Here is an 18,115-nt window from a genome sequence, read left to right as displayed (position 1 = left end):
CTATTATCATAAAGTAGAACAACTTGCCCACTCATTCCCATATTCATATGGGACCTCAGGATCTGACAGGGACCTCGGGTTCTGACTGGGCCCTTTGCCAGGACTATTTTGTTAGAATGAAAACCTATGGACCCATCTGTGTCTTATTTTCTATTTAGTACTCCATAGAATATTTTCTTCACATTGCTACATCACATCATCTGAATCATTACTGAATTAGGAAGTTTATTTTTTAATAAATTTTCTTAGCTGTATTATTAATTGTTTGATTTTTTTTTTTTAAATTACCAGTATACTTTATCAAGGATTGCACATATGTATTGGGAACCATTTAGTTATCGTCTCTTTATGTGGTTTAGAGACATGTTCATTCTCATAGGTTCATAGGCTCATACTAGGCTATCTGCCCTAGGGCATTTATAAGCCTAGCCAGAGTGTGTTTGGCTTTCACCACCCATTTTAAATTAATTGTGCTATGGCCTTTTTCAAGGTTAGTATACTGTGCCTCTGTCTAACAGTGACACAGAAGTGATACCCAGGGTAAACCTACAATCTCCCATCCACTCATCAAGATTCCTCTTGAAGAGAGTCAATGAGGGACTCTGCCTAACCTGGACTGGGATTTTATTCCAGAGTGAAGGGAGCCTTTGGGTTATGAATCTGTCCCTCCAGCATGTCCTATTTATTTCAGTGCTGAGGTTCAAGTCTCTCGAGCATGTAGCTCGATGGGATTTGGATTTTCTGAGGTGCAGCATGTCCATTAATTCCGGGTTGGACATGGCTTTATACGTCAGGCACAGATCGCCTCTGAGCAGGCAGTATGCCACTGAGTAGAGCTGGAGTTTCTTTAACCGGGCAGCATATGGCATCTGTTTGAGCCCTTTGATCCTCTTGGTGAGGTACTTTTGGGGTCTTTCCAGTTGCTGCAGGTGTCTGGTAAGGTACATCCCAAAAGGGGCATTGTACTCAATTATGGGCCTGATGAGGGATGAGTAAAGAGGCATGATGACCTCCCCTGATCTAGATGCGAATCCCTTCATGATTAGGTGGGCTATATAAAATGTTTTTCTAACCACTTTGGCCATGTGGTTGTCAAATGAGAGATTGCTATCAACTTGGGTCCCCAGGTCCCTAATTACTTCTTCTGTACTTAATGGATTACCACTTATGTGGTAATTTGTGGGCACTTTGTTTTTGCCAAAGGGGATGACTATACACTTTTTGGCGTTTAGCTTGAGGCCATGGCTCTGGCACCAGTTGTCTGTTTCTATGAGGCCCTTTTGGAGGATGCTTGTGTCAGCTGGAGGGTCGATTATGGCACCCAGTTTGCAGTCATCTGCGAACTTGGTCAGCCACAGTCCTTCCGTGTTGGCCTGTACCTCCGAGAAATATATACCGAACAAGAGAGGTCCCAGGACTGAGCCTTGTGGGATGCCACTTGTAACTGGTTTGGAGTCTGACATGGCTTCAGCAATTCTAACCATGTGGGTTCTGTCCTTGAGCCATTTTGCAACCCATCTAGTGACATAGGGGTTTATATTTAAGCTGGTGAGCTTATCTATAATGCCCGAGTGGGGTATTATATTGAAGGCTTTTGCAAGGTTCAGGTAGGCTGTGTGGACCACCTTCCCCTCGTCAATGGCCTTGGTGACTGTTTCAAAGAAATAGACCAGGTTTAAGAGGCAGGATCTGCCCTTAACAAAGCCGAACTGGGTAGGATCCAGTGTCTGTAGGTCCCCAATATCTTTATTTACGAGGTCCATGATGATCCTTTCCATAGCTTTGCAGACCAAGCTAGTCAGGCTTATGGAGCAATAGTTTCCAGGATCCGTTGAGGCACCACCTTTGTGGAGAGGGACCACTGTTGCTGTACGCCACTCTTTGGGTACATATCCTGTAGTAAGGCTGAGATTGAACAGTAGTTTTATGTTTGGGTTTAGCTCTTCTTGGAGTTCATGTAGGATGCAGCCCGCGACACCGTCTGGTCCCATTGATGCTGTGTTTTTTGCTTTGGAGAGGACGGCTCTTACCTGAGCATCTGAGATGTCAGGGGGGCAGCACTCTGCTGGGATAGATATTTGCCCTTTTGGGGGTGGGGGGGGAGTTTGTGCTGAACCTGTCAGCTAGGATGTTGGCAATGTCTGTGGGTTTGGTGTATTTTTTGTCATTTTGGACTAATTCTGAGCATATCTGGGAATTCCCACCCAGGTTCCTAACATAACTAAAGAAAGCCTTGTGATTATCCTTAGTGTCCTGTGCAATTTTTCTCTCGAAGCTGGCCTTAGACGATTTTATGAGTGCCCGTAGTTTTTTGCTAATACTGATCAGAGATACCTTCCCTTTTTGGGATTTTGCTCTATCATGTAGTAGCTTCCTCCTTCTATTGCATAGTTTGTTTATGGCTGGGGTCCAGCAGACAGGATGTCTGCTTTTGGAGGATTGGGTCATGGTTTTATCTGGGATTGCATGATCCATGCATTCCTGAAGGTGTTCATAGAATGCGTTTATAAAAGATTCTGCGGTTTGAGCCGTATTTTCCACAGGCCCGAGGGCTTTGAAGGATTCCACCTCAGTTTTGAGGAGTGTGAAATTTGCTTTAGAGAAGTTTTTCACTGTGGTTTTCTGGGCAGGGGGTGGGGTAGGGATGTGAATATCCAATGAGATTAGTTTATGGTCTGATCTTACCAGTAAGGGATACAGTTCTGGTCTGGAGATAGAGTCCCCATGTTGGTGATGATCAGGTCCAGTATGTTTTCCCCTCTTGTGGGAGTGGTAACAAGTTGTTCCATAGCATTTGAGTTTATAAATTCTAGGAACCTTTGGGCTAGGGAGTTGGAGCTAGAGTAATGCTTCCAGTCTATGTTTGGGTAGTTGAAGTCGCCCAATATAATGGTGTTTGGAGAGACCTTCATATTTTCCAGTGTTCTCAGGAAGGCCGAGTGGGGTTCCTGGGTTTGGGAGGGTGGTCTGTAGCAGGCTATAAACTGGAAGGCAGTTTTACCCACTGTTAGTTGCACATGGATAGTCTCTGATGCTTCGTGCTGTGCCACCAACCTGGAGGTGTGGGTATCTTTGACGAATATTGATACTCCCCCTGCTTTTGTGGTTCGGTCCAAGTTTTGGGGCTGAAAAGCATGGTATGAGTTATAACCTGGTAGTGCTGGGGTGCTCTCGGGAGCCTTGAACCAGGTTTCTGTTACTGCACAGATATCGACGTTCTCCATGCTAAGGAGAGTTTTGAGTGCATGCATCTTGAGGTTTAGACTTCTGGCGCTGAGTAGCATTACTCTTAGTTTCTTATACCTTGTGATATCTATGGAGGTGGGTTTGTCTTTTGAGCCTTGCCTAAAAAAGGCACTATGGGGGTAGCAAGAGCCTTTGCCAATATCTGCTTTTTGGATTTTGGTTTCTACTGTAAAAGTGACAAGAATGTCCTTCATGACTAAGAAAGAGGAAATATAAATACAAAAATAATCATTTGCGGCTTTACTGATGATGGTTCTGTGCACTTAAAGGAGAAACGTGCTGATATTTCAACATCTCTTCGCATGTTCATCTTGAGGTGTTATAAAAGTTAAACAGATAAGAAATGTTCACTAATGCATGAAAGCAATTATGCAAAATGCTTTGATCACAGTAAATCAGTGCTCTGACATCTGCTGCTAGATCTCTTGACAACAGAAACCACTATGACCAGACATTTGTTCTGAGGCTCATTACACAAATGAGCTAGCCTAGAGTTGCTAATCTGGCTAAAGACTTTGTATGATTTATTAACATAGTGGATAATCATTGTGCTGCAGGTATTACTAATGGCTATCCACTACACATTTCACATGCTGACCCCCCCCCAAGACTATTTTAAAATCCAGCATAAATACTGATTCATGCTGTTATAATTCAGACAGCTTGCATCTGTACTTACTTTGCTGTCTTATAAATGGAATATATAGTTATATAACAGAAAATGGCATTCAGTTATTAACCCCTTCTTACTGGAATAACCATATGTAATGTTTTAACAATATTTATAGATATAGTTGCCAACAACTGCAGACTTGTTGCACAAATGTACACTGGTCATCCATTCATAAGCGTTTGAAAAGTAAGGTATATTAAAAGAAATGTGTTCCCTTTCAAAGAAAAATATAGGCTTGGCGTAGTGAACATAGAACTGGTAGCTGTAGGATTTAGACTCCATATAAGTTACTGAGCAACTTGCAGTTTCATTCCTCAGGGCTTCAGCAGAAAAGTTGCATTATCTGATCTTTAGTGCCAACAGGCAGTAATGACCATTTTCCATAAATGTACAAAAACAAAAGTAAAGTATAGCTAAAATATAGATTATTAACTCTGATCACATTTCAACAAGAAGTATTGCAAACATGGTTACTAAAGTTAAACCCTTCAAAATTCATGCTGCAGTTTGTCCTTACGCCACTTGCACATAAATAACCACACTATTTAGGATAAGATGACCATTTTATTCACAAATAAACACAGGAATAATTCTATAAAATTCAAATGTCATGAATTCAAACACAGCAAGTTCACAGTAGGCAGCATTACCAACTCGCCTGCACTCCACTCAGCCTTGATGTATAGCAGCGTTAAATGAATCCACTCACTTAAAATCAACCTCATCTTAGAAGCAGCATGATACCACACACTTCTATAACAAATAACCAACACTAACCTAAGCAAAACAAAATTAAATAGAAGAAGGAGGAACAGAAGAGATGGTTCATCCAAACCCTTCTTTTCTGCCCACCAGCTTGATAACAGACTATTCTCCCTTCCTCCACAGCTGTGCCTTAATCAAACCCTTCAAAAACAAAGAGTGATGCACATTAAACAGATCCCGACTAAGATCACTTAAGTGTACTTCATCCAGTTGAAATCAAATAAGATTCCTATCTTCAAAATCCCTCTGAGCAACAGAATAAGTACCTAGCTGCCTCAAAACTCTGGAAAGCTTGTGATTAATAAAATGGCAAGCTCACTTAAGACCCATAAACTTGGTGGCATGTTTCCATACTAGTCATGGCACTATCTTTAATCAAACTATAGTCATAGAGGGAAACCTATGTATTAAACTTGTCAAATCCCCCACTTTTGTAGTTAATAATTGACATTTTGGAACTATCCCTAGATTGTTACCTGCCAAATGAAGGACTAAAATATGTGGTATTCCAGTCCTGAACTGGATGCCTTCTAACTTGTCCATGAGTTGATGCTACCTTAGACCTCTAATAGTGTACCAAGACACACAGCACCAGCATTCTCTCAACCCCAACTCAGCTCTTTCCAGCCTGATTGCAGCTTGCTTTGCCACCTAGTACATAAAAGAATGGCCCACTATGACAACATGAATTAGCCATCCTGCTATGTCTGACCAAGAGGCCACACCTTTGCCAGCAGCGACACCAGATTGACCTGTGTCTCTGGAACCAATTGCTGAAACCTGTGAAACTGAAAATAAGAAAGGCTGTCAACTATCAAATTTTTTGTACCTGGCAAATGTGCACCTGAAAAGGAAAAGTTAATCAATAAACTTTTCAAAGCTTCCTTATAACTAACAAAAGGAACTTGGACATAGCTTTCTGTCTTTAAGATCTTCACTACTGCTAGGTTGTCCAAATCGAAAACCACCTTTCTGTCCTGCAAGTGTTCTTGCCAAACCACTAAGGCTGCCCAAATGGGCATCAACTCTAAAAATTCCACATCCCTCCTCCACTCTTCATTCCATTCATCTGGCCATTGAGGTGCGAACCACTCTCCACTGAAATATGCCCCCATTCCATGTCCTCCTGCAATGTCTGTGAAAAAATGCAAGTCCTCTTGATTAACCCAGTCTCTCTGCCAAAAGAAAATACTATTGAAGCAGTTGAAAAATGTAGCCCACAAATGTACATCTGGTTTTACTAGCTTACTAACACACACCCAGTGTTGTTTGCTGTTTACACTTCTCAGCATGAATGTTACTTTCCGACAGAAAGTCCTACCTGGGTTAATCACCTGGCATGCAAAGATCAGGAGACCCAAAAGTTCCATAGTTTCTTTTATCCAAACATTGTCTCTAGTCCAAAACCATGCAATCTTATGCTTCAACAATTCTAATTTCTCCTCTGGGAGATGAAACAAACCAGGACTCCTCATCCACTGTTAGACCTAAAAAGCATATGGCTTTGCCCGGACCTTCCACCTTCTTTTCAGTGAAGGGAACACCCAATTCATTGCACATATGAATTAAGCCTGTAGTCCTTCCACAGTTACCTCAGACCCCTCACCTACCAAAACAAAATCATCTAAATAATGAATGGCCCTCTGACTGGCCACCTTTCGTTGCCATATACAGTGAAGAGTGGAGCTAAATTTTTCAAAAGTGGCTCACAACACTGAGCACTCCATGGACATGGACTTGTCAAAATAAAATTTTTTATAAACTCCCATGCCCAACAATGGCCATTCATCCTTATAAACTGGCAAAAAGCGAAATGCTGACTCAGTGTCACCCTTCATTAGCCATGCATCCACAAACCCCTTGATCACCAAAACAGCATTGTCCAAGGACACATACTAGATTTGCATATCCTCCTTACAAATATAATTGGTAACTAACTCTCCTGGTGGGAGGGACAGATGGTGAATAATTTTAAATTCCCCAGGCAACTTTTTTGGAACTAGCACCAAAAAGGACACCTTAAAATTAACGAAGGAGAACATCAAACAGGCCCAATATCCTTCTAGCCTGCAAATGTTTCTCAATCAGCCCCTGCAAAATCTCTTCCTTTCCTCAAACAGAACATAAGTTTTTAGAAACTGCCCCATCCCCTTTCACCCTTAACTTTATGGGAAAAAACCCTTGAAAACCCAGAAATCAGTTCCTCAGCAGCCTCTGCATCAGGGAAGACTACTAGAAATCGCTGCAACACATCTACTTTAATGTGTCAGTGGGACAGCTGACATCTCTCTCTGCCCTTGAAAATCAGTACTGCCTCTTTGCCCTTGAAAACTACCTCACCCTCTAATCCCCTGTTGGCCTAACATTGGGAGTTTCCTACCATCACCCATGGTTGGAGTAGCTTGACTTGATCCCACTCCCAGTGTCAATAATGCAATGCTGAATGTCCCCCAGTACAAATCAAATGGGTGTGTGAAAATTTACACTCTGGCCAAACATACCTACTTGTATTGAATGCCCAAAAGGCAATGACCTTCTCTCCCACTACCCTTGCTATACTGAATTGAACACTCACACTATCCAGCATAGTCACCAGCCAAATATTTGGATGTCTCACCTCCTATTTCAAGGGTTAGTTGGCAGCCTTCATTTTGTGGAAACTCTGATCATACCAATACCACTCACTCCCTGAAAGCAACCTCTGTGCCTCACGGATTTTAAAAAAAATAAGCAAGCAGCAGGAGCCTATGAACTATCCCTCTCTAAGAAGACTGCCATGTAATACACAAAACTCAACACTCAATTATCCCAAGTTCTGACTCTAAACCTTCCAGTCTTCTTTGATCCAATGCCACTAAAACTGCCAGAAAATCCTTATTCCCCACCATGTTCCCTTCAACCAGCCATTGCACCACATCAGATTTAATCAAGTCAAATATACCCACATAATCACCTTTCCATATCCTCTTCTAACAGAAATAGGGATAATGCGGGGTAATAAAAAAAAAATACCTCTCCTTTCGACAATGACTGAGTAGCCAACCAGTCACCCGGGCAAATTCCAAAATCTGTATCCATATGATGCTGTAACTGACCCAACTGCTCTGAAGCCAAACCCAGACTCCCTGACAGCAGAATCCCCCTCTCCTCCCGCAATGTATCCCAACCTGCTGTATTGTCCTGCACCTGTTCTTTCCATTCAAGCAACTCCTGATCTTCAGCATGATTCTCATTGACCAGTCCCTGCAGCAGCTCACCTAACCCACCCAGAACTAAATCTCCACCCCCTGCAGCTGTGTGTGGATCCGATCCTTTAACAGCAGTGTCTTTATTTACAGAGCCAACTTCCTGGCATGCTTTCCTCTGGTGGATGGAGTCCACCTCACTGGCTGCAAACACCTCTATCCACCAGCCACATTGCAAACCTCAGACATTGGTAGTTCCACTGGCACCACTTCTTTAAACAGCTTCTCTGTCTGTGCTGCAATCACTGCCCATCTCTCCTTCAAGTTGTACTTCGTCACCATCTGACATGATGTGCTCACATGGCTGCAGACAAACTGAACAAGGGCTTTAAATAAAATGTGCAAATACTTACAAACCTGAAGCAATATACTAATGTGCCACATATTTACAGTGCTTCTCTGATACCACCAAATATCAAAAGTAAATATCACACATCTATTTCTTCAATATTGCCCAGGTGCAAAAAAGAAAAAAAAAATCACCTAAATGCCCTATCTTTTAATTTAATAAATATATTTATAATAGTAAGACCAGCTAACTGGGATTTCTACATCTCTGCTGGTAAAAACAGGTAACTCTTATAATGTAACGTAGAGTAGGTTAAATGGTAGAACTCATGATTTCCCTTACCTTGATAGACAACTTTTCCCTGTGCTGTCTGCCTTCTCATGCTAGACTGGCCAACGGTGAAAACAAATGGCACCCTAATCCAAAATAAATGCAGATCTCTGGCTCAACTCCTTCCCTGAACCTAAAGCACCACCCAACCCAATGCCTCCTCATATCTCAAACCCCTCATGACCATACTGTTCTCTTTCCCATTTCTTGAACAAGCATTACTACCTGCACAACAAACCAGCTGTTGTAGCAGCAGGTACACCTCTTCATACCCTAAACTATCATGTTAAGACTTCCCCTATAACCAGCGAAGAAGAACAGATCAACACAAGCATGCCTGCCTACCCACTGCACCATTTCTATGGTGATGGTACTGAGGGCATGCCAGTATACCTGCCTCAGCATCACCATAGAAATGGAATGAAACACAACCCCATCACCCATGAGGTTGTAACTAGATGGCCACCATGAGCCCATGTTCAGATACAAAAGCCCATGCCCAGAAGCACTCCCTAATACACCAACTAGACAACTCCATAAGCAGTGAACTATGCACACATGTGCACAGTCCGACAAAGGCACCCAACAAATAAACTATGGCCACCACCATTCCATCAGTAAGCTCCCTCTCCAATCTTCCCACTCTGGACAGCCAGGTCTTCACAACCTGTGCTACAAACCAAATGCAGGGCAACATACCTCTCACATATATTTATCCGTTGCCAACAGGGTATTGACACCAACTAGAATACAGATTGTCTCTGCTCTACTTGCACTCAGCCCTGATATACCATACAAAAGCAATTAATGGAGCAAAATGTGATATTACACTAGTTACTGCCAACTACTTAAAGGGGGCTACTGCTAAGATGTGAATGCTAACTACCCACTAATGTAACAAGATGATTCCGAAAACTAACTAGCCCAAGACTTAAACCTATCATCTTTTGAAGTGGCAGCTAAGGTTCATCCACCCATACAAAATCAATCTGTACTGATGTTAATACAGCTACACACTAATGAGCAGAAAGCCAACTGTGGAAATAGATAATGGATTTTGTGGCTACAGGGGGGAGGGGTTCATTGACAATGCAGCTCAAAGTTTTGGTTGGCTTTTAAATGAAGACCTATAGTGAGCATGTGAAACCAACAAGACAGTCAGCATGCAAGCTAGCAAAGTGAACAGGGTAGTTTTCAAACCAACAGACTCTTGACTGATTTTTAAGTCAGTCCAGTACCCCCATGAATACATAAAGTTATGAACTGCATGATCAGTTCAGGAAGAATGCCAGGACAACATGACATGGCTACAAATGACATATCACAATGACCATCCCCATACCACACTGGCAACCAACCCTTATTAAGCCTTAACCACAGCCAAAACAAAAAAAGTCCATTCACCAAAATCCCCACAAAGATATCCAAGTCCTCCCTTTACCACAATACCTACAAACTGACTGGTTGTCCTGAACATAGGCTTGTTACTATCAGCACACACCAGAATCTGCCCCCTTGACTCTTGGCTAATAAATAAAACCAACCTAACTCTTCCCTACACCTTACCTCACTTCCTACCCAAACTGTCCTTTACTTCCTATTCAATTTAACCCTCTCTTTCCCATTTGTCTATACCTAGCTTCCATTCCAACTATTTGCTTTCCTCACTCTGCCTAACCATTCTCTCACCTCCATCTCTGGACAAATTAGTCTGTATCTAAATTGCATTTAAGCAATCTTTTGTCAAAAGAAATAATATGTAATTTGTTTTACATATGTTACATTAGCAAAAATAAAACAACAACTTGTAATACATTATAAAATAACAGAAATCCAGCAGTGCTAATTTATTTTGTGGCTAGACCACTAAATTGGTGCATCTTGTGATACTATGTGAGATATCAAAATAGGTTGTTTAATTAATAGGACTGATGTTCTAAGCTTATCGCCATTATACCTTTCACTGCTTAGATGTCTGGAACTATTACTGAAGTTATTGCTAAATACGTAACTGAGTGTTTTTTTTCACAGAACCCACATTATATCATTTGTTTAACCCTGTCTTTTGCTTTGTAGACTGCTTCTTCACACATCTTTATCTAAGCTAACACCACTGGAGAGAAACAATGAGGTTTGAGGATGTACTCCATGAAGCTGGTGACTTTGGAAAGTTTCAGTTTTGGGTTCTGGGACTTCTATTTATGCCAAGGATAATTATTCCCCTGCACTTTATGCTACACAACTTCTTGGGTTTGGTCCCACCTCACCACTGTACCATTCCAGCTCAGGACAGTCTGAAGAACTTAACTGAGAATGTGAGACTCACAGTCAGCATTCCTAAGGAGTCTGATGGGACCTTCAGCTCCTGTAAGATGTTCTTAGAGTCACAATTTCATCTCCTGTCCAACTCTTCCCAGGAAATTGGGAACATCTCTTCTATTACACAATGCAAAGATGGATGGCAATATAATAACACCCAGGTGAAGTCCAGTATTGTATCTGAGGTAAGTCTGTCTTTTACCTTAAAAAGTGCATTATGTTTGTCTCTTGTGAACATTAAATCATTTGAGGGATGAGTACATTTAAACTCATACTGGATGTAATAAAATTCAGGTACGGAATATAGCCATGCTGGTTACATATATTATTAGCAAATTAGATAGCTGAGAATGTTTGCCTTCTTTCCAGTGCAAATGATTTACAGTTCTAGTACAATACATGCCAAACAATTATTCGATATTTTTAGAAATATTGACATGTTGTTCAGTGCAAAGAAATAAATGTTCACACTGTGCAATCACTAGCTGCTGTTTAGTGCTTCTGTTGTTAAAGGCTTTGCAATTGAAAAAGAAATATTAGCTTCTTTTAGCATTCTTCCTTTTAGGGGATATTATATGGATGAAAAGGTAAAGAATATGAACAATGTTTTTAACAAAATATTCAATAGTCCTCCAGAGAGTAACATAACATTCAAAATGAATTTAAAGCTATATAGAAACTGATATATTCTAAAATTATGAAAGTATGGTAAATGTGCCATATTTGCAAACACATTCACCAAACCTTGAGTTTATGGCACATAAAATATGTATAAAAGCAGCATTGAAAGATTCTTAAAAGTGACTGATATGCAAAGAGATGGTGATGGCATTATTATGGAAAGGAATACCTGTATATGTATTTCATAAAGGAAAGAGACCTTAGAAAACAGGGAGTTTGGGGAGAATCTAGACAAGAATGAGATGGACATTAATCTGTGAGCAGCCTTCGCTCAAAATTAATTATGCAAGATAGAGTATGTGGACTCTGGCAAAGTTTAGTTCATGACATTCCTCTCAACTGTTCATATATTTACAGAATGACCAGATAGTTGCCTTATATTTGTGGTCTAGTCCTCATAAAATTTTGTTTTTTTGGACAAATCATTGAGGATTGATGTAAAAAATATGACAGATATTTGTGTTTTAAACTTTATACCATCCAGAAAATTTTTACCATTGCACATCTTATTATTCTATCATCTTTTTAAGTTTGTAAGAGTAATAGTTAAAAAGTGCCTGTATTTTGAGGCCCCTGTTTCTGATTATTTATGACTTTGTGCAATTTCTTGCAATAAAAGGTTGAGAGGTATGCATTACATTGTTGAGTAGAAAGCAAAGTGAAAGGACTCAAGGGAAACAAATGCCTTTATTTCCCAGTGCACGGTACTGGTAGGGAATAATGTGTAGGGAAATGTGACAAGGGTAGAAAGTAGATGGAGGATATTGAGATGATATCAGGGATGGGGCTGATATTTGAAGAAAAAAACATAATTTACTTTGCAAGGATGCAAGAAGACAACAGTTGAGCCATTGGCAAATAAATTCACTCTGTTGAATGTTACTGCCTGGTTGTGGTTAATATGGAAGCAGAGAGGAAGAAGTTCATTTGTGTGACAGATGAAAAGTGGAACGTTTACACGTGGCTTAAGAAAGTAAGTTGCAAAGGAAAAATGTTAGTGTTATGTAAAAACATGCTAAACAAAACAGGGACATATAGGTAAAGAAAGGAGGGTTTCTAGGTTTTATGTTTTGTGGGTGATTATTAGAGAGGATGTGGAGGCTACAAAAGGTGGGTGGACTAAATGAATCAATTGCTTTCCATGATTGTCTGGGTTTACAACAACATTAAGGTGATAATTTCACCTGTAAATTATCTGTGTTCTTTTGCTGTGGTCTGTTGAACTGTCTTCTTTGATAAAGAACAACACTGCCTTGGTCTTCCAATTCATTTTGTGTGGTGCGCCTGTTTATTTGTGGTTTGTGTAAATGTTGGCCTCTTCCATCTTTATTTCTAAAAAGAATATTTCCTATTATTGGGTGATCATACATGGAAATATGATAGACCAGAAAAGTTTTAAGATTGCTAAAGAAGTCCATCTTGTAATCATGATGACAATTACCACCTTCTCCACTTGTAAACAGCTTTTGAACAAGTCACTTAATTAGACCAGTGCATCTGGTATGGTCCTGGAATAGACATGTGCACCCTGTAGACTTACCTGGCTAACAAAATAATGAAATATCAACAATGTTGACTGTCATGATGTGCACATCTGGCTATTCAGTCATGCTGTAGGCAGTGTTAATGTTAGGACACATCAGCATTTATATTATAACAGCAACAAAAGCAGCACAGCAAGACTGATGTCACACAGCTTCACTTATCACAAACACACCACCACCAACTGACAAAAATCACTCAATGCATCATGAGATACAGTACTTTCTTAAGACGGCAATGTGGTGCATTGCTTCTTAAGGTGGAAAATGACATCATACATAATCAGAGAAAATGCAGACATGTAGATAGTATACATTTCTTATCATCAGATCCCCCCAAGGAAAGAGAAACCTCTCTTAGAAATTAAGAAGCAAGGCTATTTGCATTCAGCATTCTTAAATTCTACTGACTCTTAAAGTGCCCTGAACTTTTCCACATGCTGTACAAAAAGTTATTCATGAAATAGCTGCAACTGAGATAGACATTACTTTTAGCAGATATACATTCTATATAAGGAAAATCAAAATCAGTCATTGGTTGTATCTATTATTTGGTTACAAACTCAACATCTTGTGGGAGGTTTAGTTCCTCTTCCACTATGACTCATTTGGATGGAATATACGATAAAATACACCAAACCTTTAGCAAAAACTCCGGTAGCACCAATAAGCGCTAAAACACCAGCAGTCACGGTAGTTGGCAAACAGTCTGTTTAATATATCCACATCACGCCACAACGACAAACATAATAAAACAACATGGAATACGAACAAGAACGGAACACTGTTACACTTAGGATGGCAAAAAACTGAATAACGCCAAAAATAGATTGCGCCAAATAAAATTCCAACAGTTGAGCGCTTTCAACCAGTATCCCTGGTCTTCATCAGAACTGTTGACAATAGACTTACATTGAATTTAAATAAGTTCTTTGGCACCAAAAAGATTTTGTATCTTTAAAGATACAGTACACATATTCTTCCTGAATCAGTATGTTACATCCAGTTATGTACACCATAAACGTTCCATATACAAACTCAAAAAACTTGCTGTAAAAATGCAAACATTTGTCTAAATTCCCACGATAATATTTGTATCTAATGCCATGCATCATTAATAAAATTAAATTGTCACACTGATCCTGCGTAACAACAATAATTTGCGTACTAGTTGTTTAACGCAAATAAGTCTTCTCAAATAAGCAGCCCCTATGTTGATCTAATGTGTACAAAAATATCAAATTATTACCAACTTGTATAGTATTATTCGTGTACGTATAGTTATAAAAAGAAACACAAAATTGATGGCCTTTTTGATGGCCTTTTTGTTCACGAAGAAAGAAAAGTAGAGACTGGTAGTTTAAAGTCTATGATTTACTCGTTGGGCAAGAAATTGAAGACCATTAATGGTCTTAAAGCGGACAATATGTACCTACAAAAATGTTTAGAGGTTTAAATTGTTCCCAAAGGGTTACGTTTTTTTAAACTACCAATGGGAATAGACTTTAACGATATGTGTATTGAAGAATTTAATAAGTTATTTGATGAAAGTGGCTTTAACTATATAAAATTATTAATGAAATTCTACGATGAAAATTTATGTAAACTTATTCAGGAAGTGGATAATTTAAATACTAATATAGTTAGTGATTTATTATTTAGGGATTGGGAGAAGCTGTACAACAAGCAATTTGTAGATGCTGAAAAATGGGCAACAACGTTGTGTCAATGCAAAAACAATAAAATGAAGCGGGATAGGGAACAGTACCTTAAAAAAATGGCCTACATTTGGCCGAAGAATCGCTCTGTGTTGTCTAATGAGCATAGTAATTATGGGAATTTTAATAGACATAGTGATGATTGCCAAGGTACTGTCTCTGATGATTGTTTCAATGATCGTGGAATCCCTGAGACACAGGGTTTTCAGAGATATCCGAAGGACAAACATCCACCTTATTACAACACACATCAGAAAACATACCCAAGGGGGAACCAATGGGCAAGGAAAATGAACAATCATTATTAGGTATTGCTCAGGTTGACAACAACACAGCCTATACCTCTACGGAGGTTGATAGTGAAAGTATTGGCTTAGCTACAAATTTAGATGAACAAGACATAGTTATAAAAGGGAACATATATTCCTATCGTAATTTTAACATTTTTAATTTTTCTAATATTAGCATTGATAAAGTACATTTTGGTCTATTTGAGAAAGGTTTGAAATACATTCCAAACCCTAAATTTCAACTTGCTGAAGTATTGATTGATTTTAAGAAATATATTAGGAAAATCAATCTTGACATTTTTTTTAAAGATAAGATAAATAAGAACATGAGAGATGGTTTGGATAGTGTTGGATCTTCTTTAACAGTTAAAAGTAATTTTACACCTATAAATGATTCGACAATTGATGTATTTGATAAGGTAGTTACAAGGGAAATTTATAGTGAATATCAAAATCTGAAAAGAGCGACGGACATTAAGAATTTGACATATGATGAAACTGTGTTATTACAGACATTAAGAGAAGACTCTTCTATTAGAATTATGAAACCGGACAAAGGGGGAGGTATAGCCATATACGACAATTTACTTTATACTCAGAAAATGTATGATATATTGTATACTACTGGCAATTATGAAACTATTTCATTGAATGAATTACATATAGCCTATCAAAGAATTGATTCGTACCTTGAGGAGTATTTATTAGAAGCAAGGATAACTGATGAAATATACAAATTCATCAAGGTTACACACCCTAAGTTAGCTACTATCATAGGCATACCTAAAACACACAAAGATTTACAAGATCCCCCTATGAGACCGATAGTATCCGGTAGCCTTTCTAAAACCTTCTCTTTAGGTAAATTTATCGATATAAAATTAAAAAATATTTACACTATTATTAATCACATGGTCAAAGATTCATGGTGTTTTCTTTCCAATTATCCAGTAAATGATATTTCAAGTGACAGTCCTTTTTATGTTGTTACAATAGATGTGATCGACTTATTTTCATGCATACCCAAAGTTGAAGGGTTAGAAGCGTTTACAAACAGTTTGACGAGGCACACTGATTTAGGTTGGGATACTATATGTTTGATCTCTGAAATGATGTCGATTGTATTGGAAAATAATTTCATCTATTTTGAGGGCGAGCATTTCAGACAAACCAGGGGTGTAGCTATGGGAGCAGCTTGTGCTCCCATCTAAGCCAACCTGGTTATGTTGAATTGGGAAGATACTATATTATTTAAGAGCCAATATTTTACCAAGGTCAAATATTATTCTAGGTTTCTGGACGACATATACATTCTTTGGCAGGGAGGCGAAGATGAAATGTTAGAATTTATAAAGTTTATAAACAGTAGTAGTGAATACTTGAAATTCACACACTCTTATGATTTAAAAGGCTTACCTTATTTGGATACATATATAACTTATCATGATGGTAAAATAAGTTCTAGTATACATAGAAAGACTACATTTTCAAACAACTATTTAGAATATACTAGCTGCCACCCTCCAAAAGTGAAATATAATGTGTTTAAAGGTCAATGTATCCGTGCAGCCAGAATGGTGTCTGATTATGACAATTTACTGTTGGAATTGAATTTTATCAAAACATTATTTGGACAAAGAGGGTACCCGGTTGATATGATGGAAGATGTCCAGTCATACATTATTACCAACTGGGGTATGAAATTCAAACCACTTTTAGGTTCAGGTGAGATAACTAACAAAATAAATAATGCTAATTCCACTCTGAAAATCAATGGTGTGAACTCCAATTTCTTCAGAGCCTGTATTATACCATACAGTTTAGCGGCAGATGAAATTAAGAGAATTATATATAAGTTTTGGCATTTGATTAGTAATGACCCTGTTTTAGTCAAAATTTTAGGTAACAAACCTAGATTTGTGTATAGGATGGGACAGAATCTAAAGAGACTATTTGAACGACAGAAGGTTATTCAACCTAAGAGACCTAGGAGTCGAAAATGTGGATTCTGTAATTATTGCCGATATATGTCAAATGAAGAGAATATCGTATTACAGAATGGGCACAAGAGTTTGATTGTCAGCAAGGGAGGGAATTGTAATACGAAATTAGTGGTCTATTTAGCCAAATGTGAAGTTTGCCCTGCATTTTATGTAGGTCGAACTGAGCGATGCCTGAGAAAACGCATTTACGATCACATCTATTGTATCAAAAACAAGGACAGAACTAATGCTCTGTTTCGACACATTGAGTTATTTGGGGACAAACACACTTTTAAATTTACTATACTTGAAGTCATTTTTAATGACCCTAGGGGTGGTGACCTTAAAGGTATTTTGGCATTTCGAGAAACATGGTGGCAATTGCAGTTAGATGCAACCAGTCCTCCAGGGTTAAATGACTTTATATCTACAAAAACACTTTTACTATGAATATAGGTGTGAAACTTGAGAGTTACAAGAGATCCATAGTTATTGTAGTGAGGGACTATTTTTAGTTCAATCGTGGAATATTTTTAAAATAGAATTCTAATATCACAACAATTTATTAATTTATATTGTTCAATTGATAGTCACACGATTAATTGTATGTACATTATTTTTTATCTTTTAAATTTTTAATATTTTTAACACATATTCACATATATATTACTTTTCAAGTAAATAGTTTGTAAATATATTTGTCAATAACTTATCAAGTACTATATATCAAGTTTCTTATATATTTATATTTTAACATATCTCAATATATATATATATATATAAATTTTTAAATATATTAAAGTTTCATGATAATTGCAATAATCACTATTTATTAATTATCCACTTCCTAATACCATTTATTATCCACTTCTTCACCTTACTATTTAATGTCTCGATAGTATACGTACACATACTTTGATTATTTTGAACATTCGATAGTTAGTATATATTTACACTTATATTTATATTTTAACACACTGACAGCATACAGTTACTAAGTATAGCATCAACATATTCATATTTGTGTTTCTTTTTA

At 38.3% G+C, this 18,115-nt stretch overlaps 1 protein-coding gene across 1 annotated transcript in view; it reads left to right on the top strand.

Annotated features, from left to right (window-relative positions):
* The window catches only part of LOC122813297 (solute carrier family 22 member 7-like), a 1,073,907-nt gene that overhangs the window by 268,333 nt on the left and 787,459 nt on the right, over positions 1-18,115 (top strand). Inside the window, exon 2 of the mRNA XM_044085933.1 lies at positions 10,625-11,052. Coding sequence (XP_043941868.1) covers positions 10,675-11,052 — 378 coding nt within the window. The 5' untranslated portion in view covers positions 10,625-10,674. The remainder of the gene's footprint in view (positions 1-10,624; positions 11,053-18,115) is intronic.

This window comes from Protopterus annectens, chromosome 1.part0, assembly GCF_019279795.1.
Source record: "Protopterus annectens isolate FY-2018-M chromosome 1.part0, PAN1.0, whole genome shotgun sequence".
NCBI classification, from domain to species: Eukaryota; Metazoa; Chordata; order Ceratodontiformes; family Protopteridae; genus Protopterus; species Protopterus annectens.
This window is presented reverse-complemented; position numbering and strand designations above follow the sequence as displayed.